At 41.7% G+C, this 27,116-nt stretch overlaps 1 protein-coding gene and 1 pseudogene across 1 annotated transcript in view; both read right to left on the reverse strand.

The window, feature by feature from the left end:
• Window positions 1-2,739: 2,739 nt before the first annotated feature.
• The window catches only part of CCDC83 (coiled-coil domain containing 83), a 40,641-nt gene continuing 16,264 nt past the window's right edge, over window positions 2,740-27,116 (reverse strand). Inside the window, exons 6-11 of the mRNA XM_059708227.1 lie at window positions 20,597-20,688; window positions 18,130-18,198; window positions 11,589-11,710; window positions 7,912-7,991; window positions 6,360-6,559; window positions 2,740-3,720 (exon numbers count right to left, since the gene is read on the reverse strand). Of these exons, the coding sequence (XP_059564210.1) occupies window positions 3,559-3,720; window positions 6,360-6,559; window positions 7,912-7,991; window positions 11,589-11,710; window positions 18,130-18,198; window positions 20,597-20,688 (725 nt within the window). The 3' untranslated portion in view covers window positions 2,740-3,558. The remainder of the gene's footprint in view (window positions 3,721-6,359; window positions 6,560-7,911; window positions 7,992-11,588; window positions 11,711-18,129; window positions 18,199-20,596; window positions 20,689-27,116) is intronic.
• On the reverse strand, window positions 14,574-18,076 carry LOC132241654 (bromodomain testis-specific protein-like; annotated as a pseudogene).

Raw genomic sequence — 27,116 nt, forward strand, 5'->3', positions numbered from 1 at the left:
TAATAATTTTAATTAACGCTTCAAGAAACCACCTTTTGACTTTGTTGGTTTTCTCTTTCATAGATTAGCCTTCTAGTCAATTAATTTTTTCATCATTATTTCCTTTATTCTACTTTTCTTAGGTTTATTTTTGCTGTTTTTTCTAGATATTTGAGATAAAATTTTAGATTGAATTGTCAACCCTTCTTGTTAATAGATAAACTTAGTTATAAATTTTCCTTTAAGCACCACTGTAGTTGGATCCCCAAGTTTTGACATGTCATATTTTTTATCAATTTAAAATATTATCTCTTTCCCGGCCGTTGCTAAGTGGTTAGAGCATTGACCCATGGACCAAAAGGTCATAGGTTCATTTCCTGGTCAAAGGCACATACCTTAGTTGCAGGTTCTTCCCTGGCCCAGGTGGGGCATGAGCAGAAGGCATCTAATCGATGCGTCTCACATGGATGTTTCTCTCTCTCCTCTCTCTCTCTCTCGCCCCACTCCCTTTCACTCTCTCTAAAAATCAATAGAAAAAATATTCTCACTTCTTGGGTGAGGATTAATATATATATATACTAGGGCAGTGGTCGGCAAACTCATTAGTCAACAGAGCCAAATATCAACAGTACTTCTTCAAAATAGACTCACCCAGGCCGAAAACCGACTTCTGCACATGGGCCACCAAGTTTCAATCACACTGTACATGTGCCCACACGTGGTATTTTGTGGAAGAGCCACACTCAAGGGGCCAAAGAGCCACATGTGGCTCACGAGCCGCAGTTTGCTGACCACGGTACTAGGGGCTCAGTGCACGAATTCATGCACCTTGAAAGGAACTGTGGGCTGCGAGGCTGCGGTGGGCCCAGGGGTGGGTCTCGGTCCACCCTCCGCACCCCCACCCAGCCCCTCCCTCTGTGACCCACAGTCCCCTGCCTGCTGGCAGCCTTGTTCCCGCTGCCGCCACTCCCACGTGCTGACAGTGCCAGCCCCTCAGGAGCAAGGGGAGGTGGAGAAGCCCTCAGGGGTGATCAGAGCCGGCAGCCACTGCTTGCCCCACTGACGGTGTTGAGCAATCGGGACCAATGCCAGGTGCTGGCAGCAGGTGTGAGCACCTGGTGGGACCTTGGTGTGTGGGAGCAAAGAATTCTCAGTAGCCATCAGAGGCTCATCCGGATGACAGCAACCAGCGCCCCACCTTGGTCTGGCACCCCCGCTCACTCGCTCCACCATTCACAGTGGCCAACCGCGATGTTCTGCGCTCTGCCACCTGCTGCTGATGCCTGCTATGTTCCATGTGCGCCCCCTGGTGGTCAGCGCATGTCATAACAACCGGTTGTTCCGCTGTTCGGTCTATTTGCATTATATATAGATATAGATATAGATATAGATATAGATATAGATATAGATAGATATAGATATAGATAGATATATAGATATATATATATACACACACACACACACACAGAGTGGCCAGATTATGACGACCACCCCATCAGTCCTTCGTTGGACCACCTTTTGCCTTCAATACTGCGGTGATTCTTCTTGGCATTGATTCCACGAGATGTTGAAAGGTGATGCGAGGCATCTGACACCATGCCTGATGAATAGCACTGTCCAGTTCTGTGAGATTTGATGGTTGTGGAACCAGCTGCATGATGGCTCTTTTAACTTCGTCCCACAAATGCTCAATTGGATTGAGATCTGGTGATTGTGGGGGCCACCTAAGCAAGGTAAAGTCTCCTCATGTTCTTGAAACCACTCCTGCACAATACGAGCACCATGGCATGGTGTATTATCTTGTTGGAAGAAGCCATCTCCATTGGGATACGCCATCAACATGATAGGATGAACCTGATCAGCAACGATACTTAGGTATGTTGTGCTATTCAGACGTTGTTCCACACGAATTAAAGGGCCCAAATCATGCCAGGAAAACATGCCCCAAACCATAACACTGCCCCCACCAGCTGGAAGGGTTGTACTCATGCATGTGGGGTGCATGCTTTCATGCTGTTTCTGCCAAATTCTCACTCTGCCATCTGCATGATGCAACTGGAAACATGATTCATTGGACCACATGACTTTTTTCCAATGCTCGACTGTCCAATCCTTGTGTTCCTGTGCGAATTGGAGACGTTTTATCTTGGTAACTGCAGACAGCAAAGGTGTTCGAACAGGCCTTCGGCTTCCATATCCCATAGGATGCAGTGTACGGCTAATTTGCCTACATACGTCAGGTGGTCATAGTAATCTGGCCACTCAGAGTGTGTGTGTGTGTGTGTGTGTGTGTATACATATATATATATAATTTCTTTTTCTTTCACCCATGAGTTTTTTAGAAATGGCATGCTTACTTTCAAATTTTTTTGTACTCTAGTCAGAGCATTGTGTTGTATGAATTTCAATTTTTTTAATATTTGTTGTGAATATGGTCTATTTTTGTAAATGCTTCATGTGCACTTGAAAAAAATCTGCAGTCTATGGTTGTTCAATTTTTTTATATCCTTAGTGATTTTAAAATATGATTGACCTATCAGTTATTGATAGAGGTATGGTAAGAACTTCAAGTCTGATTGTGAATTTAACTGTCGTTTTGCTTTTTTTTATTGTGGTAAAATATATATGATATAATTTATGCCATAGTGGTTTTTAGTTTGGTAAATTTTTATTTATATATTTTGAGATCATGTTTATTAGTACATACAAATTTAGGATTGTTATATCATCCTGATTTATTTATTTATTTATTATTGGGAAAATTGCTCTTCATTTTTTCTTTATTTCTCTTCACAATTCTTACCTTCACATCTTTATAGTTAATCACACCACCTTCTTTTCTGTTAATGTTTGCATGGTATATTAACTTTCAATCTATCTGTGGCCTTATAAGTTGTTTCTTGTAGAAAGCTTTATAAGTAGATCTTGACTTTAAATAAAATGCTGGTGTCAAATTCAGGCCCAGTCATAGTTGCCTTGGTTTGTGGTACCCATAAGAGGGAAGTGGTAATGGCCTTGGACAGGAACTCAAGGCCATTTAGACTTGATATAGCTAATGTAAGAGGGATTTCCCTATTGGTGGAACGTTTTGATACAACAAATTACTACCCTCAAATTTATTTGTGAAATGTTTTATATTCATTATAAATAATGTAAGGTTAAAGAAGAGTAGGCTTGAACTGTGGAATGGCTAGCTACCATTTAGCATCCTCAGAGAGAAAGATGTGTAGTCAGTGCTATGCAAACCTCTAAATTTTTCTTAGAGAAATTCCTACTTGAACTATTTCATTTTGGAATCATAGATTAATCAGGGAATGTTTAAGTGGTAGGGAACCTCAGAGACCATCTTGGGCTCACTGACATGCTTCTGATTACTTGAATATAAAAATATATCTAGTACTTTCATTTTTGTTACTCATGCTATGCAGGTAAATGGATAGCTGAATCTTGGAATGATCTTTAGAAATAACAACTTGTTTAAAAATGGACCAAAGTATAAATAAAGTGGGCAGCTTTTCTATTTTAGTTCCCAAATAAAATTTATAAGGAAAAACTGTTTTTACTTTGCAGCGTTCAGTCTTAGAGAAAAGACCTCATCATTCTGTATGTGACGTGGACTTGTGGGCCCTTGACCTCTTCAAATAATTTGTCTGTAATCGGCTTCTCTTGAAAATGAATCTGCATTTTCTTGCTCTCCACACGCATGAGTTTCACTTCCAGGGGGCCCAAGTTTACATAATCCTGTGGTGAACAGATGCAGAAAAGAATAGGAGAAGTTATTCAGCAAGTTACCAGCTTCAATAGATAAGGTTTCCTTTATCTGACTGGCTTCATTGCCCTCCCAATTGCCCAAGTGCTGTACAACATGTGAAATATGAGAGCTACTAAAAATATAAACCACTCCATGAACGTATGTGGGGGGCATGGTAGGCCAGATCTCCCACAGAGCAGTCAGCAAGTCTTTCAGGGGGTTGGATTGGGGGCACCAGATAGAGTGGGGAGATATATCCCCTGTAAGCTCTTTAATTGGTAAAAGAAAATATTGGCGATACATAGGCTATAACCACTGCAGAGTTTTCTATATTACTCAAGAACCAAGGGAAGATCTGCATACATCACTTTGCTTACTAAATTTCTAACATCGAACAGATTCTTTATGAATTTTGCACTTTTCACAGGACCTTTGGCTACTGTATAAATAAAACTTACCATATTCTGCCAAACTAACTATAGTTTATGATATCAACAAATGAAATTAAAAGTCTAATTTATATGAAATCACACAGCCACCCCCAAACTGGCTTGAAACAGCTCAGGCCCTCCATAACGTGCCTTCCTCTTGGGAGCCTTCCCAAGTCATAATGTTTTCTTTTGAATTCCTTCAACACATCAACAAACTCCCCCGAATTCCTACCAGCTGTGTATCAAGTGCTGGGGACAAAGATGAGCTCACAGACCGGTCAGGGAGACAGACACAGGTGATACATGCCTCCTGCACAGTAATTAATGATTTTCTTATCCGTCTGCTATTAGCATGTATGGGATTTGAAGGTAGTGCCTGCCAAAATGGCCTCTTTGAGACTTCATTTCTGCCTGTTTACCCCCTGACTCCCAAGCATCTAACAAGCACCTGGAATATTGTGGGGGTCTCAATAAACATTTATTAGAATCTAGGAATATCAAAGAATGAAAAGGGAATTAATGTTTTATTACTCAAAATGCATGTAACTGTGTTTAGTTTTTAAAATATATAATTATAGAACTATAAGAAAGGTAAGACCGGAGAAAAGCAAGTTGGTAGATATCTACCACCTATTTCAGAATTCTAATACACTGTGTTAATCTGCTCAGGGTGTCATAACAAAATTCCACAGGCTAAGGCCTTAAACAACAGAAATTCATTCTTCACTGTTCTGGAGGCTGGAATGTTCAAGATCAGGGTGCCAGCATGATGGGGTTCTGGTGAGAGCCCTCTTTCTGGCTTGGCGATGGCTCCCTTCTCGCTGTGTCCTCACAAGGCATGGCCTGTTCTTATAAGGCCACAGTCCTATCAAATTAGGGCCCCATCTTTATGAGCTCATTTAACCTTAACTATCTCCTAAAAACCCTATCTCCAAATATAGTCACATTGGGTTTCAACATATGAAGGGCTGGGGCAGGAAGACATAATTCAGTTCATAACATACAACACGTCATTTTTACCACATCAAAAACTTCCATGTAAGATATAAGAAAGAAGGTCTTTCATTCAACCAAATGGTAGCCCCAATTTTGGAATTTTGTAGACAACTGTCCATTTGAGGTTCATACCATACCAGGTGTCATGATTCCAAGATACTCATGGCGGTGCTTGAATGCTATAGGGACTAGAGTAGACCTTTAGTCTTTAAACAGGCGCTTGACGGTAGTAGGACTGCATTGTAGTTAGTTAAAACGAGTTTTGTTGACTTATTCAGTTTCTTCTTCTGTCTTATATCACTCTTTTTCCTGTAAGACTTTAAGTTCTTGAAGAACTTTTTAAGTTGTTGGTAGTACCAAGAAGGAAAATAGCAAGGGGTCGATGTGGAAGTAATTGGAATGTACCAAAAAGTCTTAAAAAAAAAAAAAAAAAAGGCGTGAATATTCCAGGTTTCATCCTGTGGAGTATATGACAGTTTGTCCTTCCAAAGATGGCCATACTAACGTATACCCCACCCCGCATGCTTTTCTGATAATGTGATGCCAACCTTCTTTTAAGATGTACAAGCTACATTTCTGCACTTGGAACTTTATAACTGCATCAGCGGATAGATGATGAGGGAGGGGATGCTGTATGATTTCCAAGGCTAAGTCGTGCAAAATTGCAGCTTTCATCTTAGTCTCTGGGGTTGCTTTGTCTTGGAAAAGCCAGACAATAAAAGTGCCTTGTAGAGAGGCCCATGTGAAGAGGAACTGAGGCCCCCAGCTTAGGTAGCATTGACCTGCCAGCCATGTGAGTGAGCCACCTGGGAAATGGGCCGTCCTGCCCCCATCAAACCTTCAGATGACTACTGCTCCCGCCAACACATGACTGCAACTGCCTTGAGAGTCCAACTGAGCACTATCCAGTGGAGCCCTTCCCGATTTCCTAACTAACAGATGCCCTTAAAGGAAGTACACAGTTGTTATTATAAGCCACTAGATAACTTACAGGGTACGCTAGCAATGGAGGCCCATAAACAAATATAGGTAGCAAATTGGGCAAGAGTAGGGGTAAAAATAGTATCCAAAGAGATGTGAGTGGTGGGCAAATTTTACTAACAATTGCAAATAGAAATTTTCAATATCCATATTTTAGGTTAATTTTCTCCATTAATAAAACAGCATGACCCTAGTAGTCAAAATTATTTACTTAATCTCACCTTGAAATCCTTCTCATCCTCATAGAGTAAGTATTTCATGTCAGAGGTTCCAAAGTCTATGGATGAGCTCTCACTACTTGTGCTCTGCTGCTGGTCATATCTGATATTATCCTCATGACTAATGGGTAAAGCGCCAAACGCAACTGATGAGCTCATCTTATTGCTACTTGTTTCTTCTATGGATTCCAGTTTTGACTTTTCTGGGGTGAAGGAAAAAGAAATTAATTATGTGTATACTAGAGGCCCAGTGCACAAATTTGTGCATGCGTGGGGTTCCTTGGCTTGGCCAGCAATGGGGCCAATCACGGTGTCTCACCCCGTCCTGATTGGGTCTGATTGGGGCTGACCAACTGGGGGCGGGGGTGGTGAGGGAAGGGGTAGGGATTGTGGGAAGTAGGCCGACCGGGGGGGGGAGGGGCCACGGGAGGTTGGCTGACCAGGGGGAGGGACTGTGGGAGGTTGGCCAGCCATGGGGTGGGGCTGTGGGACGTTCCGATTGGGGCGATTGGAGCCAGCCGGCTAGGGGAAGGGGTCGTGGGAGGTTGGCCAGCTGCAGGAGGTTGGCTGTGGGAGTGCATTGACCATCATGGGGCAACTTCTGCATTACACGTCTGTCCCCTGGTGGTCAATGCATGTCATAGCAACTAGTCAACCAGTCGTTCTGGTCGTTCGGTCTTAACGGTCACTTAGGCCTTTCTATATATATAGATGTTGGACAGATAAAATTAAAATACAATGCATACATTGTCACTTTTCTTAATTTGAAAGACCTTTGATAATCTCTTGGAGGAGATAAATCTGAGAATTAAAAATGTGGAATCTATGTATTGAAGTGAGAGTGAGCCTCATTTTCAGAAACTCTATCTGATCTGTATTTCCTTCTATTGGCTAAGTTATAGTCATCAAGGGAAGCTTTGTGTGTATTGGTATTTTGGTTGGTTGGCTCAAGTGGAAACCACATCAAGGTAGAAAACACTGTCCATTTCCAACAGCATTTATTTAATTCCCTGTGAAACATGGTGACTTTGATTTGAAAGTCGGACTAGAGAAAGGAGGTGGGTTAGGACAAGTGCTCCAAGAAAAAGAGGAATATGGAGGAGCTGGCAGTATCCATTCCCTGAATAGCTCTTGGATATGAGGTGCCTGTCTATAATAGATGCTCAATAACTGTTCATTTAAAAAAACACACACACAAAAAACACCACCATTACAATAAAATAATCTATAATAATAAAAGTGTAATATGCAAATTGACTGAATGGCCAAACAGCGGAACAACCATCTGGACAACCACGCTATGACACCCACTGGCACCAGGCCAGCCAAGGCAGGTGCGATGCAATTGGTCAGGGGCCCGGCCATCGCCCCATGATCGCCCCACAGAGGGAGGCCCAGGCTACCTGGCCAGTGGTGCTACGGCGGGTGGGCGGGGCCTCCCTCTGCAAGACAATCAATCACTGGGCTCCCAGACTGTGAGAGGGTGCAGGCCACGCTGAGGGACCCTGCCCGCCCCCACCCCCAGCACGAATTTCGTGCACCAGGCCTCTAGTACCTATATTTGTTTCTGACAACTCCAAAGGCTTTTGTACAGGTGCCATTTCGTGTCCAGCAGCTTGGGTAAGATATAGTTGCCTAAAAGAACAAATAAGAAAAGCAGTCTGTCAGTCAACAAATACTGTGCTACCTGTTTACTAGTATTATCTCTCTTCTGGGTGCTAGACAGACATAGATGAAAATGAGACATAGATCCTACCCTTGGGGTGTATAAGGGTAGCAGGCAGGCGTACAGTGTTTAGGGTGATGGTCTGTGTACCCTAATGGGTAATTAGCATAGTGTGGGGCAGAGAAGAAGAAGCCTCGTTTAGCTCTGGGAGGTAAGGGATGGTTTCCAGGAGGATATAAAACCTGACCTGTGTCTTGAAGAACCAGGGGCTGTTTGCCAGGGAAGAGCCTGGGGTGAAGGAAGGGCATTTCATGATCAGGGACTAGCACACTTAAAGTCCCAGCAGTGAGAGTGAGCACGCCACCAGCTGGGTCGCATGTAGTGATCCAGAAATGACAGTGGCCTCAGTGGGTTTTAAAACAAAGAGAAAAAGAGAAAGAGCAAGCAGTAGGAATCCAATGACAGCCAGGTCTGGCCTTCACTGACTGGCAGGTGTCAGCTGCCGGCCCGAGGAACTGTGCCTGCGGTTGCAGCTCTCTGCGCATGCATTGAGCTCTGTTCCCGCTTCAGATTCCCACTGAACTCTCCGTCAGAAGATACACGCCCTGAAAGCTGTGCATGGCATTTCCATCAGGTTTGCCTGAAGACAGCAGAAAGTAATTGGGCCCTCGAAGATATGCAAACAACCCCTCACGCTTCGCAGCTCAGCAACCAGAGTGAATCCCCTGGTTTACCCGCTGCCAGTTATTTAAAGAACATGAATGAAGTGTTATTAAAAATGCTTAAGGCTCCAGAAAATAACATAACTACATACACTATTTCTATCTGTGAAACCTGCTTAAGACCTAACTTAGTAAAGGTTAGCTGCGTATGGAGCTCTGGTCTGTGGGTGGACATGTCTGAGGCCACAGAATTCTCTTCTCTTTTGGTTTCACTATTTTGAATAATTAACATCTTACTAAATGCCACAACCTTCGTAAATCTGGTTCCTCTCTTAGTCATTAGTTTGTTGTCACTTTTGCATGGCCACAGAAAGTATCTTACATAACGTTATTACGTGAAGCCGGTGTCAGATTTGTAGGCTTTAGTCCACTTAGCCTCAAGCCCCTGGCACTTGAGTTCCTGGGCAGTCACCTCTGGCTGACATTCACCTCATCTAATGTCTCAAACAACTCATAGACTGTGAGTTGTGAAGGGAAACGTAGCAACTCTATTAGCTAGAATACCCCATTCTTCTTCCAGATGAGAAAACAGAACTTTTTATATGTCCACTGAGGACAGTTAATGTCTGTTTCTCGCACCCTACTAGTGTCATAATACAGGACTGAATCCTCAACAAAAGAGGTGAAAATGGCAGTTACTATAAAATATACAATAGGTAATATATTTCTTTGACTTGAAATTAGGTACAAAAACAGCTCCTGAATATATTTAAAGTTTTCCTCTGGATAAGAAGTCTAACAGACAATTGTGGGTTTATACATTCCTGTGTGTCTTTATAGAGATTTTCCTAAAATGTCCTAAAAAGTTGCCTCAAGTGCCTTAGCTGGTTTGGCTCAGTGGATAGAACGTTGGCCTGTGGACTGAAGGGTTCCAGGTTTGATTCCAGTCAAGGGCACAGGCCCGGTTAGCAGGCTCAATCCCCAGTAAGGAGTGTGCAGGAGGAAGCTGATCGATGATTTTCTCTCATCATTGATGTTTCTATCTCCCTCTCCCTTCCTCTCTGACATCAATTAAAAAATATATTTTTAAAAGTTGCCTCAAGGAGTTTTCAATCTAGTGAGGAAGCAGACATTAAATAAGTGATCACCAGTGTGATAGATGCTGGTAACACAGGGAAGGTGCCGGGTGCTGCGGCAGCATGAGCTGGGGCACCTGACCCAGTTCTGGGAGATGTCTCCCCGCTGTCTCTTGTTCCTTGGGTAGATTTTGATTTAATCTCTCCCAACTCTGAAGCACGACTCATCTCACCTACCAAAGAAAGCCAACCCACAGAACACTGATGAACAATGTGGACTTTACTGAAGATTTTTGTGGGGAGGACAGAGAATAGGGTAACATTGCAAACAACTTAGTGAAGATCCCCACTGAATTTTTCTCCTCTCCTTTCCTGTCCTTGCTGAGTTTTCTCTGGCCAATGAAAGAATTCCCCTTTGTTATAATTAGCACTTCACATTCTTATCAGCACCGAATCGGACTGAGCTGATGGGAGCAGGAACTGGGGTTGGCAGTCTACAGGGTAGCTCTTTTCTAAGGTTTGGCTGGTTCAAAAAAGAGGACAGTGGACAGCAGGGAGAGCAGTGGTTAGTAGCCACAACACCAGCAAGTTTAGACATGATTAGAGCTGGGGCAGAAACATTCCAGACTGAGGGGACAGTGCGGCCCCCGCCCTCTAGAGGCCCTCAAGGAGCAATCAACCAACTCATTCAGCTTGACTGCCTACATCACCTACAATGGTCTTTACCTCTCCAGGGAAGCACACACACACACATTGTGGGAGGGAGAAAGGTGGTCTCTTTCTCTATCCTGCCCCATGCGCCTTCCCCCCTATGAAGTCATTGCACTATCTCCCAATGTCTCCAATCTTGCATCCTGACACCTGTCACTTAACCCACCAAGCATAAACCCACAACTTACCTGCATTCACCGTTCTCGGAGCACATTAAGAGGTTTGTAGACAACAAATACTTTATTAGGACTCAAATAGTATTTTTTCATGCTACACAAGCAACAGGAACTGCTTGAGTGGAAATGTTTCCCTGGCCCGTTCACTATGTTGAACGTCTTTGCTTTCATTCCCAGACTCAGACATGTCTCTCCCATCTTGCACGTGTAGACCCTACATTTGTGTGATTTATTTCCCCTCTCTCCCTAAATGTGCTATCATTTAGATTACTTCTTGTTTCTGACTACTTGTCCGAATTATAAATGCCTCTTTTAATTCCATCATATTCCAGGGCCCTGGTTCTCCACCAAGACTGGTCAATAAAGACTCCTTTGTCAGGTAAGAAAAAGATAAGCTAGGATGCAGAGCCATGGGCACAGGTGGTTTCTCTTATGTAGGAATCGATGTGACTTTGGATGCCAGGCTATTTTTTCTGTCTCGAAAGCGGTTGAGTCTTTCCTTAACTATCAAAGGAAACAATTCCATATTCCCCAAGGTAGCCAGAAGCCCAGGACACTTACAGGAAGATGCCACAAAATGGATCACTCTCTCCTTTGTGCTAACTCCATACCTCATGCACCTTCTGCTGCACTGCTTGGCATTGATTTTCCTGCCCATACTCCCTGCCGACCTGGAGGATGCTGAAGGTCAGCAGTTCCGACACTCATGGGAAGTGCTGGCTGCTATGACTGCAGTGTATTGCTAGGAAAATCAAGTCAAAGTGTGCACTGTACAAAAATGGTCAACTCTCATGATCCTTTGCCTTCACCATAGCCATTTTGTGAATTCCTTCTTTTGCAAATGTTGTAGTCTGGCTGGAGCACTAAAGAATTAAATCATCATTAGAGAGAACTTGATACAGATACAGATGTTTAAAAAATACTGTCTAGATACATTTCACCTGGGTATTTTGAGATCCACAAGTCTACAGTTGAATAGTTGATCAATGAGCTCCAAATTTTCTTCTTCCAGTTCTTGAATAGCTTTTTCCAATACATCAACTTCCTTCCTATGGATTGCAATCTGTTCTCAGAAGAAGAGAGAATGGATGGTTGGTACTTATTTAGTTCTATTTAGTCTTCGATGAGAAATTCAACTCCTAAAAGTGCTTTTGCCCGAGAGGAAGAGCTATATAAGGTTAATTACAAACAACACAGAAAACTAAACAATACTGGAAAAAAATAGTAAATTATAACACTTTTAAAAAGAGAAGTACAGGCCTAGAGCCCTTTCTATCAGCTTCTATAGTACCTTCTTTTCCTTTAGTGATGGGGTTGTTCTGAGAAATATCAAGTAGATGAAATATTGTGCATTCATTCATTCATTCATTCATTCATTCATTCAAATGGATTGTATGCCTACCATGTACCAGAAACTATAGTACACTTTGGGAAAAAGGATCTCAGCCTAGTGGGAAAGATGGTGATAAAAGCAGAAAAGAGTGTGTTAAAACCATAGGAAGCTGTCCAGGTGCTGAGGGAGGAGACGAGGCGCAGCCCATGTCCGCCAGGTGTCGGGGTCGGGGTGGGGATGGTAAGATGGAATTAATAGAAGAGATGACATCTAGTCTGGACCTTGAAGGCCATGTAGGGATTCTCTAGGCAGAGAAGAGGGTGTGCATTCCTGGAAGAAGGAACCACGTGTGTAAAGGCACAGTTATTTTGGTGTGATAGAGACAGAGTGGGAGTTGGGAGAAGTAGGAGAGGAACTGGACAATGGAGGAAGAGGCACATGATACTAAGAGTCTGGCTTTTGTGTTGCAGGTGATGGGAGCTCTTTGATAAACGTAGCAGGTTAAAATAACAGTAAGGAGTATGGCTAACTCAAATATCAACAAAATTGCCTGGTAACCTTGATCTATTCTTATGTGTATTTTGAAAACTTCTGTCTAAAGAAGGCTTAATAGTGGGAAGAATATATAGAAAAATATCTCTAGATAGAATCTTCAACTTACCTCTCTCTCCCCCAAAACTGAAAAAAGTAATCTGTCTTGAGGAGATAGGAGACAAGAAAAACAAAGGGGCTTAGATTCAGTATCTCTTGTTAGAAGTGTAACTGAGATGATGACTGAGAAAGAAATGACTAACATTTTATGTTTGTAATTGAGATTTAATTATTGCCTTTTAGAATCTGGAGGTATTCAGTGTATTGCCGCCACATGTATACCTCTATCACATAAATAATTTATTAAATGCTTGGATTCTTACTGTGGCAAGGTTCTTACTGTGGCTGGATGCAGAAGGATACAAAAAGTGAATTAGGCATGGCTCCTTCTCTCAAGAGTCTACAATCCAGGAGACAAATATGCAAATAAGGATAATATAAAATAATACCGGTGTCTTAGTAGAGTCTCAACTATTGCTGGGGCTTGGAGTTGGAAAGTAGATAATGTATTATCCACCTGCCTTCAACAAGTTAGCAAAACCATTAAGTCCATAATACTAAATTACAAAGCTCGGGGTTAATGCTTAGAGAGAACCAGCTTGATTACAAACGTGAATGCCTTAAGGAAAAGTTTACAATTTTTAAAAGTCAAAGGATGAGAAAAAAATTCTAGAGTTATAAACAGAAGGAATTAATAGAACATTTGGAAATGTTTGACCTAAGGGCGTGGCATGCCTGGGAGGCAGCACACTCAGTTCTTGGTCTCTTTCCAAAGCTGGGAATGAGGGCCCTTTTGGGGAGTGGAGTCCAGCCTTTCAAACTAAGGATATCCTGTGACATCACCGACCCCTTTAGAGCACTTTGTAAGTTGTTATCTCCTTCCCGGCCTTTTGAAATGTTAGGGAAATGAAAACGAGTTCCTTTTATGGCCAAGTAAATACCTTTAGATTTCTGGACTAAGGAAGTGAAAGGGAGGGAGAAGACCATCTTTCCTCCCCGACCCTGCTCTTCCCCAAACACCCAACAAATGTCCTGAGGAAGCTGGGAAGGAAAATTTAGCTACAACTCAATAGTTAATAACTTAGTCAGGGACCTAGGATCCTAAATAAAATACATGCTCTTGAAATGTTTCCCTGCAAAATCCGAGTTCGCTTTACACGTCCTAGCACTTGGCACTCTGATTGCTAACGGGATTGGATCCTTTTGTCTAGTTTTCCTGGATTTCCATTTAACTTAGTCTAAGTTACTTAGAAATTTCATTTTTCTTCATTTTCCTAATAAGCAGGCTAACTAAAACCAGGTAATGAAAGCCATGCAACAGGATGTCTCATATCCTTCCCAGAGATCTAAGTTTTTGGTTATTGCTGAGAGAGAGTGAAATGGAGAAATATTTTTAGGAGGTCCATTTGTTAAAGATCCCTGTTACTCCTTCAAAACCTTCCTCAAAAAAATTAATTCCTCTAACAAAGTAATTAGAACACATACATTGTTCTGTACCCAGGCAGTTTTCAATTCCTGTAATAGTACTTATAACCAGAAATGGTTTTAATTAATTTTGTGAGTAAATTTAATAATGCTAAAATGAATATTTATTGAAATAAAGATAAATTAAGTCTATTAAATTTCCTCAAAGTGATTTGCCCTTTATTACTAAGCTCTTTTTTGCTCATGATTCAATTAAACTTGGCATTTTTCCTGTCTTTTATTTCCACTGAATTATGAGAAGTAAAAAAATATAACAAAATGAAATGTCGGAATGGCTTTGGTAGAAAGGATCAAGGCACCAAAACAGCCCAAATATAAATTTTTATAATCATTTTCTCTAAACCTAATATCTATGACATCTCATAAAATATATAAGATTTGCACTATTAAATTATTATCATTGGGATCATCCTGTTTATTTAATAAATAAATCCCTCCCTAATATTTTTTAACTATTGAGCTCACCTTAAGTTTTTTACATTAATACTTTTAAAAAGATGAAAATTGTTTAATCATTTCAGAGCATCAAAATACAACATGAGATTGGTATTTTGGTGTCAGAAAGCATTAACTCAACAGGTTCATCTGGGATCCTTGCAAAATGCATTTCAAAAACATCCTGGAGCATTCTTGCCATTGTCACGGCAGCAAATGCATGTGGATCTTTATATTCTTCATTGTCCACTTTTCTCTTGGTAGTTCCAAGATCCTTTGGGTTTTTTACATCATCATAGTTACTGAGTTCCAACGCATTAACCTCAATAGGATTATAAAAGGGCCATGCATGTGAAAAGCGTTTCTTTGCAAGCATTTCTTTAAGAATCTCACTACAGTGCTTTAATCACCCTGTTCCTTGAACAGTCTTCACAACTTCATACTGTTGCTGAGAATCTGGCAAAACATTCTTCAGCATAGTTTCTCTTATAGGTGGTTTTGCAGATTTTTACCCCCATAAGGGCTGGGGAACAGTCACCTCCTCAACTACTGAAGTTGTGGAGTTTCGTCTCTTTCCTCTTCACCGTCCTTGTCACGTGAGCCACTGTTTGTGAGGGAGAGTTGGTGGGTCGCCTTGTGCTCTGTTTGAAGGAGAAGTAGATGTTTCAGGAACGACAAAGTGACTCGCTTGCTGCTTAACTACTTTTTCTGATGCTTCAGGGGACTTTTTCTTTAACAGGAGAATCTGCTAACATTCTGTTGAGTGGTTTTCTTTATTGTTTCCTTACCACCCACCTCTTGTTCTTCATGTGGTATCTGAAATAATTTCTGCCTAAACCCCTTCTCTAGTGCTTGTGCTATAACAGCAATGTCATCTTCAAACTTGTGGTATAAACAACAATTTAAAAACATTGCGTTGAAGTCTTCTATACATTCTGAAGCCTGCACATAGCAATGCTCCAAGTGTTTCTTAAGTGTGCTTAAACCCATTGGGTTCTTTATGATGGTATAATAATCAGGCAAATTTAGTTCCATGGCATCCACAGGCTGCTAAAAAGGCGAAGAAAAACTATGCTTCCATAAAGCCTCTGAAATAACCTTCTGTAGATACTGCAGTTGACTTGTCAATTCCCGTTTCTTGTGGTATTTATAGACTCTGGTGGTGCAGGGTTAACAATAGCTGTTTCTACTTGGCAGAGACAGTCCTAACTGCTTCAGATCCTGTTATTCTAACGTGTCTACAAGTGCATGCATGTCCTCTCCCTATACAAGTACTAACCGTTGTTTTGTTATGTACGCCGCAGTTGTGGATAATTGCAGTTGCTGCCATCTTTCACCGTCTTTCTTCCCGCCTTTCTAAGTCACACATGGCGGTCCCGGCAGGAAAAGCCTGTGAGTTCCTCTTGGGAAAGGGGGCTGGTCTGATCGTCCCCTTCAGCTGCACAGGATGATGTGGTGCAGAGCCAAGGGTCTTCCATCCCCGCCTGCTCTTGCCCTAATGGTGGCTCAACTTAATACCTAGTTTTAAAAACTGGTGATTCATCTTGATCAGTTTTTGGAAATAGTATGGACCATGATTTTACCAAGGCAACTTAAAAAGAACTGTCAACATCACAAAAAGCATGTTAATTTTTTTTTAATCCCTTGCTTTCTAGACTCATTAACTCTATTTGGTCACATGGGAAGCTAGGAAAAGGGAAGAGGAGAGAAGGTGACAGTGACATTTTCACCTCAGGTGTCTGAGCAGATGGTGCAAAAGGAAATGCAAGAAGAGAAAATTTAAGGGGACATTTAATGAGTTCTGCTTTGGCTACGTGGAGTTTGAAGTGCCTTTGGGACATCCACGTGGGACTATTTGGCAGGCAAATTAAAATATAGGTCCAGAGCTAAGGACACACACAAGTTAGTGCTGAAGATGTACCTTTGAGAATCACATACGAATAACTTGCTAACAAGAGCCGTGTGTAGTTGAAGGGAGTTCTCTCAAACAATAGTGAGTTCTCGTTCACGGATGGCAGCTAAGCACAGGTGTGGTGGCTACTTGTCAGGGCATAAAGGGAATTTCAAAGTATGGTAGTGAGTGTGGCACAACCTCTGTAGCATCTTATAACATCTAGACCAAAGATGATGTGCTTGTTTCATCCAACAACATGCTCTCGCATATTTACTCAACATTTAAGCCATATATTTGATTCATTCCTCCAATAAATATATCTATACCCAGGGATATCCTTTTATTCAATAACTACTTAATGAGAATATTTTATTAGGTTTCAAGGATAAATAGTGGAAAAGTCATCGCCTGCTCTGTGAAGAGACAGATGCATAAACAGACAATTTCAACATATTTTATAAAAGCAAGAGTTACAGTGAAACAAGAGAGCACTGGGGGGAAAAGCACTTAAGACTTCCTGGGGGAGTTACAAAATGATTCACACAGCAATGGACAATCAAGTGGCTAAAGGAAGAGTTGGAGTTTTCCAGGCAAATGAGGGCGAGGAGTAAGGGCAGAGGGACCAGTATGTGCAGGGCAGGGAAAACGGAAGTACCCGATAATAGGGTTCTAGGTAAAGAAGGTCTAGAGGTGCCCACATGGTCACATCCAGCAAGAGCCATGTTAGAGCCGTGGTACAGGGAGACAGATGGACTGCTGGGCCGCTGGTTCCCACAGGCTCTTCAGGAGGAGGGCCAGGCTGGGATGGGATGGAGAGACTGCAGTGGGCAGGGACATCTTGACCATTGGCAAATGGCTGTTACTGTGGATTTGGTGTTGGCTGCAACCGAATGTCCAAAAGGCCAGAGCAGTCATTTTAGAAGTCAGCGGTGTGGGAAGCAGACTAAAACACTCCCCACACAGCAGAAAGGCAGAGGGAGCAAGGATCCCAAGGAGACCCCATAGATCTGAGCCCTTTTTACTAACACTCCCCACAAGAGGGCATGTAAGCCCCACCTCCCTATACATCAAGGGTCCATCTTAGAGAAGAGCAGGGGGAGGAAAGAAAATCAAAAAGACTGAACATCTATTGGAAGGAGACCATGCTATCCCCCAAAGGCAATTTACAACAGCAGACAATGAGGTTGGAATGATCCTTTGGCCTTGCCCCCATCCCCCAGAACAGCGGTTCTCAACCTGTGGGTCACGACCCCTTTGGGGGTCGAACAACCCTTTCACAGGGGTCGCCTAAGACCATCCTGCATATCAGATGTTTACATTACGATTCATAACAGTAGCAAAATTACAGTTAGGAAGTAGCAATGAAAATAATTTTATGGTTGGGGTCACCACAACATGAGGAACTGTATTAAAGGGTCGCGGCATTAGGAAGGTTGAGAACCACTGCCCCAGAAGGAAGTGGCGTCCTGAGGAAGACCAGATCAGTTTGAAGGCATAAAGAAGCTTATACATTGGGTATATTTTGTGAATTGTGATGCCAAAAATCACTTCTGGTTATTATTGAAATTATTTATGGCATTTGTTGAGTAACAGCTTGTAATAAGATTAAGACTCCACTTGAATTTTATTTTACCTCCGTCAGTGACAGTTCCGTGCTTTTCCCAGGACTTTAGCTCATAAATAAAAGTCATTTTCAGTTCAAAGAACTGAGAAAAGGACATTGTTTTTTAACAATTCCACTCACCTCTTTTTTTAGCCAGTCGTTCTCCCAGATCTCCCGGTAGCTGCCCTTGTCGATGAACCGCACGGCATTCTGAAAGACAATTTCTCTCTAAGGACGAGTCACCGTAGCGGTTCACAAGTTTAGCACTGATGATGTAAGTCAACTTTCCTGGTCGTTCCTTTTAAATTCTGTTTTGCAAATACTTTGGAAACATACCTAGGAACTTTTCGTTCCGCTGTTCTGGCTTTACTATCCTACTGCATTGTTTTTACTGGTTTACACTGCCTAAGACAGGCAACTGAGAGAACTGGCCAATGGCTGTCTATTCAATTTAGTCTCTGCTGTGACCCAGTCTGACTGCCATGGTAAAATCAAATCACTAATGATCTGCTTCACAATTAAGACGACTAAGCTGTAGTGACCAAACATTCTTCAAGTTGATGGTCAAACATGTGACCCAACCTATAGTAAAAGCGCGAATAATTACATAACTAACTTTCTAATCAAAGATTTCTGCGTGTCAGTAATAACAATAGTACATATTTACAAACCTAACATATCTATCCCTAAAGTACTTTTATATGGATACCATGTTACCAATTCAATATTCAGCCACTGAAGGGCACAACTGAAAGAAGAGAAATTAGGAAAAATCTTCAAGTTCATAAACATGGACAGAAATAAGTTTAAAATATGTTAAGGGTAAGTTTATCCCTTAGAGTTGGAAGATTTGCAATGATTTTTTTTTCTTTAAACCAGGCTAATTAAACTAAGAGTGGACCTACTAGTACATTTCCTAGGAACCAGGAACTTCTATACTTTTGCTACAACCTGTTACTTCTCAAGTTTCCTCAAACACAGAATTTCATCTGGACAAAAGCAGGTAGTAGCTCATAACTGAAGTTATTTGGATAACAGCTTAATTCACTAACAATGAAGCAGTGGTTTTCAACTTTGACCACACATTAGAATCTCCCAAACACTTTGGAAAATCCAGGAGCTCTGGCAACATCCCAGGCCAATTACATGAGCATCTCAGTGGGACTCAGGCACCACGTGGGTTAAACAAATTTCTCAGGTGATTCCAATATGCAGCCAAGGATGTGCCACAATGGATTATAGGAAATGAAACTATGTGCTAAAATAGCCAGGTTGAATGAGGCAAAGTCATTCGCGTGTGAGGGTGTTGGGTTATGCAGAGAGAAGAAAATGTGTGTGATGATTAAGAGCAATGATCTGAAGGAGAGAGGAATCTTGAATTGAATCTCAAGTCTGCCACATGCTCGGGGCAAGTCATAAAACTTCTCTGTGCCTTGGGCTTCTCATTAGCAGGTTCCTACTTTATAGAATTGTTGAGAGACTTAGATGTAAAATGTGAGGAACAATAAATCAGTCCTCATTATATATTGAGCATGTCTACTTGAGGCATGCATATCTGATCTACATATACCCTTTTAGTCATCTTAACTATGATCAAATCACTAAATTGTTGATTTCTCTCTTTTGTCATATTCAGTCAAAGTGGCCCAACTGTATGGGCAGACAAACCATTGGTCAGTTTCATAATCCTCTATTTGTGTAAATCAGTAAAAATCACACAATAGGATAACAACAGTAAGAGAATAATTGAACCAACAGGGAAGCAGCAAACAGTTGCAACTGGAATTCAGTGAAGAACTTTAGAAAAGACCAGGCATTTATGATTCTGAAGAAGGAATATTCCAGATGATGAGACAATCCCAGTGGGGACCTCACTGATTAAGAAGATATTCTGGGGACAAAGGAAGGACAGTGAGGGGAAAAAAGAGATATTTTTGCAAAACAAAGAAATTTGAAAACATATAAGATTAGAAATTATATCTCAAATATTTTTTATATCCCAAATCTTTAAAGTTCCAGGAATATAAAGTATGCTCTCTTAGGTTTGGATATATAAGAAAGTACTTTTTAGACAAATTATATTTCATTCTATAATTCATCCACAACTTTATTTAATAACGTACTGTAGCCATTATTGTTATACTTTAAAAATAAATGAATAATAATTTAAGCTCTTGATCCTTATGAGATACTATGCTATTTAAATCATCTTATTCAATCCTTATTCTTTAAAGGTAAATATTATTATTTTTCCCTTTTTATAGATTTGGAAACTGAAGCCCAGAAAAGTCAAGTAACTAATTCAGTTTATACACCAAATAAGTGATAGAACTGTAATTTAAATACAAACTGCCTAACTTAAGACCTCAAGTTCTTAACTATTATAATACTAGAGGCCCAGTGCACGAATTCATGTATGGGTGGGGTCCGGCTGGACCAGCAGCAGGGAGGGGCTGTGGGCGGTTGGTTGGCCAGCTGGCCCTGCCCTCTGGTCAAATTCCCAGTGGAGGGGACAATTTGCATATTAGCCTTTTATTATATAGGATACTACAAGGAAAAATAAGGGAGAAAGTTGTGTGTTTCTTAAAATAAGAAAATTGAATTATACCTCTGTGGCCCATTCCTTCTTTTGGTCCAGTTGCAACAAAGTGTCTCTGATTATTCTTTTTCTAGCATCTTCTAGAGTGATTTTATACTGTTCTTTAAAAAGAAAATTAGAAAGTTTAACAAGGCTGATTCTAGATAAAGCCATGATGTTAGTAAATTTTATCTTCCATGATTTTCACCTCTCTGTTTTACACCTTTTACTCCCTGAGTTTTTAGGGTACATAGTTAATGAAGCATCTAGAACCTTCAGTTAGCAGAAATGCTCCAATAATTTACTAGCACCTTAATGTGAGTTAGTTTAAGATGACATCTCTCCCAAGAACATTTGTACTTTCAAAGGAGAGCTTCCAATATTGGAATCCTTGTGTGTCCATCTACCCTTCATATCACACAACTTCATGTCACACAACTTCCTATCCCACAACTTCTGATTCCACAACAGAAATATAAGGGAGATTTGATTACCCACTTGCGTAGCATCCTGTACCTCTGACTTCACCTAACTACATTTCCAGTGTTCTTGGCGTGTGTTTCCTGGGACAGGTAGGACAAAATGAGAAGAGGAGCGAGAATGGTAGAAGAGCTGTGAAAGTCAGTAGACCTGGCTCTGAGTTAGGCTCGGAGGGAGAGAGAGGACAGAGAAGAAGTGCAGATTCTCTACCCTCTCTGGACTTTCTTAGGTCATAAATGTCAGAAGTGAGAGAGCAAAGGATCATAAAATTTGAGGCCTTGAGAGTTGCTTAGAGGTCATATAACCAGCACCCCTATTCAAGGGACGTGACATGGGGCTGCTTTACAGGTTGGAGAGAAGCAAAGCAGGATAGATCAGTCCAGTTTGTTCACTGTTCATACAATAAATCATCAAGTTTTTTTGATGTCTGTGACACTATTTAAGGCGCCGATAGTATTGCCAAATAAGGGACGAAACCCCTGCCTTTAATACATGTAAGTTCTAGTGGGGAAGCCAGACCAGAAATATGTAAACAAGCAAATAAACATTTCGGGTGGAGATGTGTGTGATGAAGAAAAACTACAAGTCTCTATTTTAGATACGGTGATCAGAGAATACTCTTTTTAGGAGGTAACATTTGAGCAAAGATTGAATAAAGTGAGGGCGTCACCCGTGTGCAACAGGAGGAAACTGGACCACTCCCAACCAGAGAACAATCAGGTTAGTTTTGTTTTATGATAACATCTATGTTATATTTATAAGGCCTGAAGGATCATTATTGGGAAGTCGGAAAGTATTTTCTCATACAAACGATGCTGACAATTAAGGTTGCTGGATTTCTGGGCTGGTCCACAGAGACCCGTTTAGTTACAGGATTCTGTCACTAAACAGTAGCATTGTCCCAATAGTGGTGTGGAACCTCACTGCCCTTTAGGACATTGTTTCAAAGGGACAGTGTTCCCCACAGACTGAGTCAGCCAAGAACTCTCAGGTGTCTGCCTTGCATGGGGGAGGTCTGCAGGTCTGCTCTTTTTGTTTGTTTGTTTGTTTGTTTTTTGATGTTATTTAGCATTATTTTTTATTATTGCTTAAAATATTACCAAGAGTAGTACGTTTGTCTCCTTTTTTCCCTCTTGACCTTCCCCCAGCCTCCCCTACCCCCCAGTGTCTTGTGTCCATTGCTTATGCTTATATGCATGCATACAAGTCCTTTGGTTGATCTCTTACCCCACCCCGCAACCCTCCCCAGCCTTCCCTCCCCCCAACCCTCCCGCTGTAGTTTGACAGTCTGTTTAATGCTGCTCTGCCTCTGTATCTATTTTTGTTCATCAGTTTATAATGGTCTTTATTATCCATAAATGAGTGAGATCATGTGGCATTTTTCTTTTACTGACTGGCTTATTTCACTTAGCATAATGCTCTCCAGTTCCATCCATGCCGTTGCAAATGGTAAGCCACTATGGAAGACAGTAAGGAGTTTCCTCAAAAAGTTAAAAATGGAACTCCCATTTGACCCATTGATCCCACTGCTAGGAATATATCCCAAAAAAACCAGAAAAACCAATCAGAAAGGATATATGCATCCCTATGTTCATAGCAGCACAATTTACCATAGCTAAGATCTGGAAACAGCCTAAGTGCCCATCAACAGATGAATGGGTTAGAAAAATGTAGTACATATACACGATGGAATACTATGCTGCTGTGAAAAAGAAGGAATTCTTACCATTTGCAACGGCATGGACGGAACTGCAGGTCTGCTCTTTCAGTAGTTTGGAGAGAGGGCCGCGGGCTGGGCGGGACTTAGTACCATCTGGACTTAGTACCGGAAGAACTGTGTCTCCTAACCGAGGAAAACGCTGAAGGCAGAGTGTAAACACTTCTCTTCCTCATCTTTCTATTACTGCAATCCCTGGGACTCAACAGATATTAAAAATATTTTGAAGAAAATTAAATTGGGCAAACTGCCCGTCTTTGGCAGGCAGGGATCTGAGGCTGCAGCACAGGACAGCAGCCCCGAATCACGGCAACGGTCAGTGGCAGCTTTGGTGGGAGGCGAGGGGCCGTGAGCCAGGAGGAGGGGAGAGCTCCCCAAGTTGTGGAGTGGCCAGAAAGGGGGTCACAATGGTCAGGGTCTGCCTCTAATGGAGTTGGAACAAGAGTGTCTGATGAGACAGCGGTTTATAAACAAGAGGGTTCGTAAGATTTTGGGGACTAGTCTAATTTGACATCTGGAGGGTGAGAAATGGAAGTTTTCATTCTTCCAGCCTACAGGTGCTCATCGCTAAAATCTGTATTTTTCTTACTCATTTGAAGTAATTGCTTGAGTATATTAATCTTTCCAACCTCATTTCTGATGGAATCTCTTTTTCAATTCAGGATGTAGTCCATTAGACTAATTCTGGGTATTTTTGAAACGTCTACCCGACAAAACACTAACATCAGTCTAAAAGTTGCCATGTATCAGGAGGCTAGCCGTAATAATTTTACAGACTTAGCATTTAAAAGGAACCATACAGCCCTGGCTGGTTTGGCTCAGTCACAGGTTCGATTCCGGTCAAGGGCACATGCCTGGGTTGTGGGCTCGATCCCCAGTGTGGGGTGTGCAGGAGGCAACCAACCAATGATTCTCTCTCATCATTGATGTTTCTATCTCTCTCTCCCTCTCCCTTCCTCTCTGAAATAAATAAAAAAAAAATAATAATAAAAGAAACCATGCAACCTGGAGCTTGATAACATGAAATATTAATTCTTTGCTGTAAATAATAAAAAAGAGATGACTGAATACTCTCCGACTAAAGTTGCAGCTCTCTCTATTGCCATATTTGTACTGAAAAAGCAGTAATAACATCCAAACTCTGTTTCAAATTCCGTATAAAATTGTGTGGGCTGTTTTTCTTCTTAAAAGCAGAGCTAACCCGGCAGAAGGGAGGATGTGAAACCTCATCGTTACCCTTTGCGATTCAGATGATCAGATAACAACTCTTAACCACTCATGTGTGAATACAGCCAAAGGAGCTGGGCGTGTGTGAAAGTCTCCTCATAAAAGTGTGCGACGTCGCCAGTGGGAGCGTGGGAGACTGTGACCTTGTGCCTTCGGGCTGCTGGCGGCTCAGGTGCCCAGTGTAATGCGGTCGCTTCTCACAAGCTGACTGCCTGGCCGAGGCCTGCTTTGCATTTCCTCCTTTCTCTGTTGTGTCTAGCTCAGCTTCGGCTGACTCCTCCACAGCTTTTTGGGAGTTGGCTGTCTGCGCTTCACAGACTTCCGGTGTCATACCGCTTTACTGTGCTGGTCCTCCCCCGTGGCGGCGGCCGCCTTTCAGCCCCATCTGGAGAAAACCGAGCAGCACCAGCACTAGAGCGTTTCTTCAGGCCCAGCGCGTTACAGAGCCGTCCCTGCCTCCCTGCCTCGGCGCTGGGAGGACTGCCTGAAGCATATTGGCTTGGTGTCACCCACATGGGTTCAAATCTCATTTCCACTACTTGCTGAGCTTGTGAGTTTGGTAAAGACAAAGAACTCCCCTGGGCATCTCTTTCCTCATCTTTAAACCGGCACAGTGACATCCAACCCAGAGGAGCTTGTAAGGGCTAGAGGCCATCAGGTGTAGAAGAGCAGGTGCTGGGACTGTGAGTGCTCTTGGAGGTCACTGAGGGACTCTCAGGTTACCGACGAGGAAACTGACATTCAAAGAAGGAATGTTACTTTTTTGTAAGTGGACCCGAACCCTCGTCTTTTAACTCACAAAGAACTTGTATGGCTCCCTGTCCTGTGCACCTGGAAGGACAAAAGTCAAAATGATCTGTGACCCTAACATCTAATGACGGGTAATAACCCACACTTTATTCCTGGGCCTACCTCAGCTTTCCTTTCCTTTTATTGTGCGAAGGAGCCATGTCCTGAATAATCAGTCACTGTGTTTCGGTACCAATATCCTAATATCTCCTTCTAGCTAAAGCTCAGGGCAGCGGCTTGAGGCGCTTCTTTCTCCTCCTGCCTCAGGGCTCAGTGTGGCTGCTGAATGAGGCGGGAGGGGGGGGCGGGGGGACAGAGGACCAAGGACGGTTTGTGCTGGGTCTGATTAGTTCTCTTCAGAGCCTGGGCTGGAGAACACTGCAAAATTGATCTGTGGGAAGCAAGGAGAGAACGGGACAAGCACACAGAGCATAGCAGAGGTGCCCTGAGAGGAGTCACAGGCCGAGAGGTAAATGTAGGGAGCAGCCATCCCAGGGCCACCACTGATCCCATGGCCTTCACTTTCCATCTTCAGTCCTCCCATTCCTCACTATAGTGATCATGGGACATCAAGCAACCTGGTTTTCGTCTCTTCCCTTTAAAATTCATGCTAGGAGGCTAGTAGCTCTGTCTTAATAAGATACATGGCAAATCCTATAACTTTTCTGATTCCTTTGTGAAAAGAAGAGGTCCTTCAAGCACTAATCAATATGTTCAGTTTTTTTTTAATATATAAAAATTAAACTTTCAATTTCATTCAGAGTTATGGCTATTCTCTCCTTAGCTTGGACCTTCTACCATTTCCTCTGAACTTCTGTAGCTCCTCCCCCAGGGCTGTAGGGGAGCATGGCAAGTGGCAGGAGAGCTCTCACTTGACTGATACTACCTCAAGCAATGAAAATTTTTAGCTGAAACAAATCATCCAAATGTCTAATCAAGATAATGGTTGATGGACACAGGTAACATAATCAGGAATGGGGGCAGGGGAGTGAAAGGGGCCAATGGGAAAAAGAAAGGGAACATCTGTAATACTTTCAACAATAAAGATAAATTTCAAAAAAGATAATGAGTTTAGTTTATATGAGAAAATCACTCTTTCTGCTTTAAAAATATAAAGAAATGCTGGATACAATTTTAAAACATTTTAAACATGCTAGAAAAATAACTATTTTAGAAGTATAGCACTGGTGCACAAATACATAGACAAATCAATGGAACAGAATAGAAAGTACAGAAAGATCTCCAAATACACATGGGCAATTAAAATATGATGAAGTTCACATCTCAGATCAGTAGGGTAAAAATGGATTACTTGATAAATGATGTTGGGACAGCTGGAAAATCATCTGGCAAAAAATTTCCTACCTCTCACACACACACAAAACACAAGTCAAAGATTTAAATATAAAACTACAAAATTTTCTCATAGACACCTCAAAAATAAAAGGGTAATGACAAATGGGAAAAATATTTGTACCTTATATCACTGTTAAAGAGCTAATTTCCTTAACAATGGAAAATGTTTCACTATACAATAGAAAGTGGGCAAAGGGTGTGAACTGGTTCATATGAAAGAAAATTCATATGCTTCTTGAACTTATGAAAAGATATTCACTAGTGTTCATAATAAGAGAAATGTAAATTAAAGCTATAGTGAGATACAGTTTTCTACGTTTTAAAAACATATTTTTCATTGATTTCAGAGAGGAAGGGAGAAGGAAAGAGAGATAGAAACATCAATGATGGGACAGAATCATTGAATGGATGCCTCCTGCATGCCCCACACTGGGGATTGAACCTGAAACCTGGGCATGTGGCCTGACCGGGAATCGAACTGTGGCCTCCTGGTTCGTAGGTCAATGCTCAACCATTGAGCCACACCAGCTGGGCCAGTTTTCTACTTTTAAGGCTGGCAAACAAAAAGTTGGATAATATCGCCCATTACTGAAAATGTGGGGAAACTTAGTACAACTTCTATGGAGGGCTAGGGCTCTCAAAATAAAAATAAATGGGCTGGTGGGCCAGCCATTTCTCTTTAGAGAGACACATAAATGAAAGTACATGACTACAAGAATACTGATCACAGTAAAATGAGATATGTACAAGGATATTCATTGCAGCATTATTTGTAATAGTAAAAAGCAGGAAACAACCCAAATCCGTATCAGTAGGTTAAAAAATTATAGTACAACAAGACCAAATAGCCATTGGGAGAATGAGGAGGTGCTAATATGTACTGATCTAGAATGATGTCCACATTGTTGCATGAAAAGTCACACTCGTAGCATGCTGTTTGTGTATATAATATTCCTGAAAGGCTACGTTAAGAAACTGGTC

The sequence above is a fragment of the Myotis daubentonii genome, chromosome 9, assembly GCF_963259705.1.
Source record: "Myotis daubentonii chromosome 9, mMyoDau2.1, whole genome shotgun sequence".
Classification (NCBI taxonomy): domain Eukaryota; kingdom Metazoa; phylum Chordata; class Mammalia; order Chiroptera; family Vespertilionidae; genus Myotis; species Myotis daubentonii.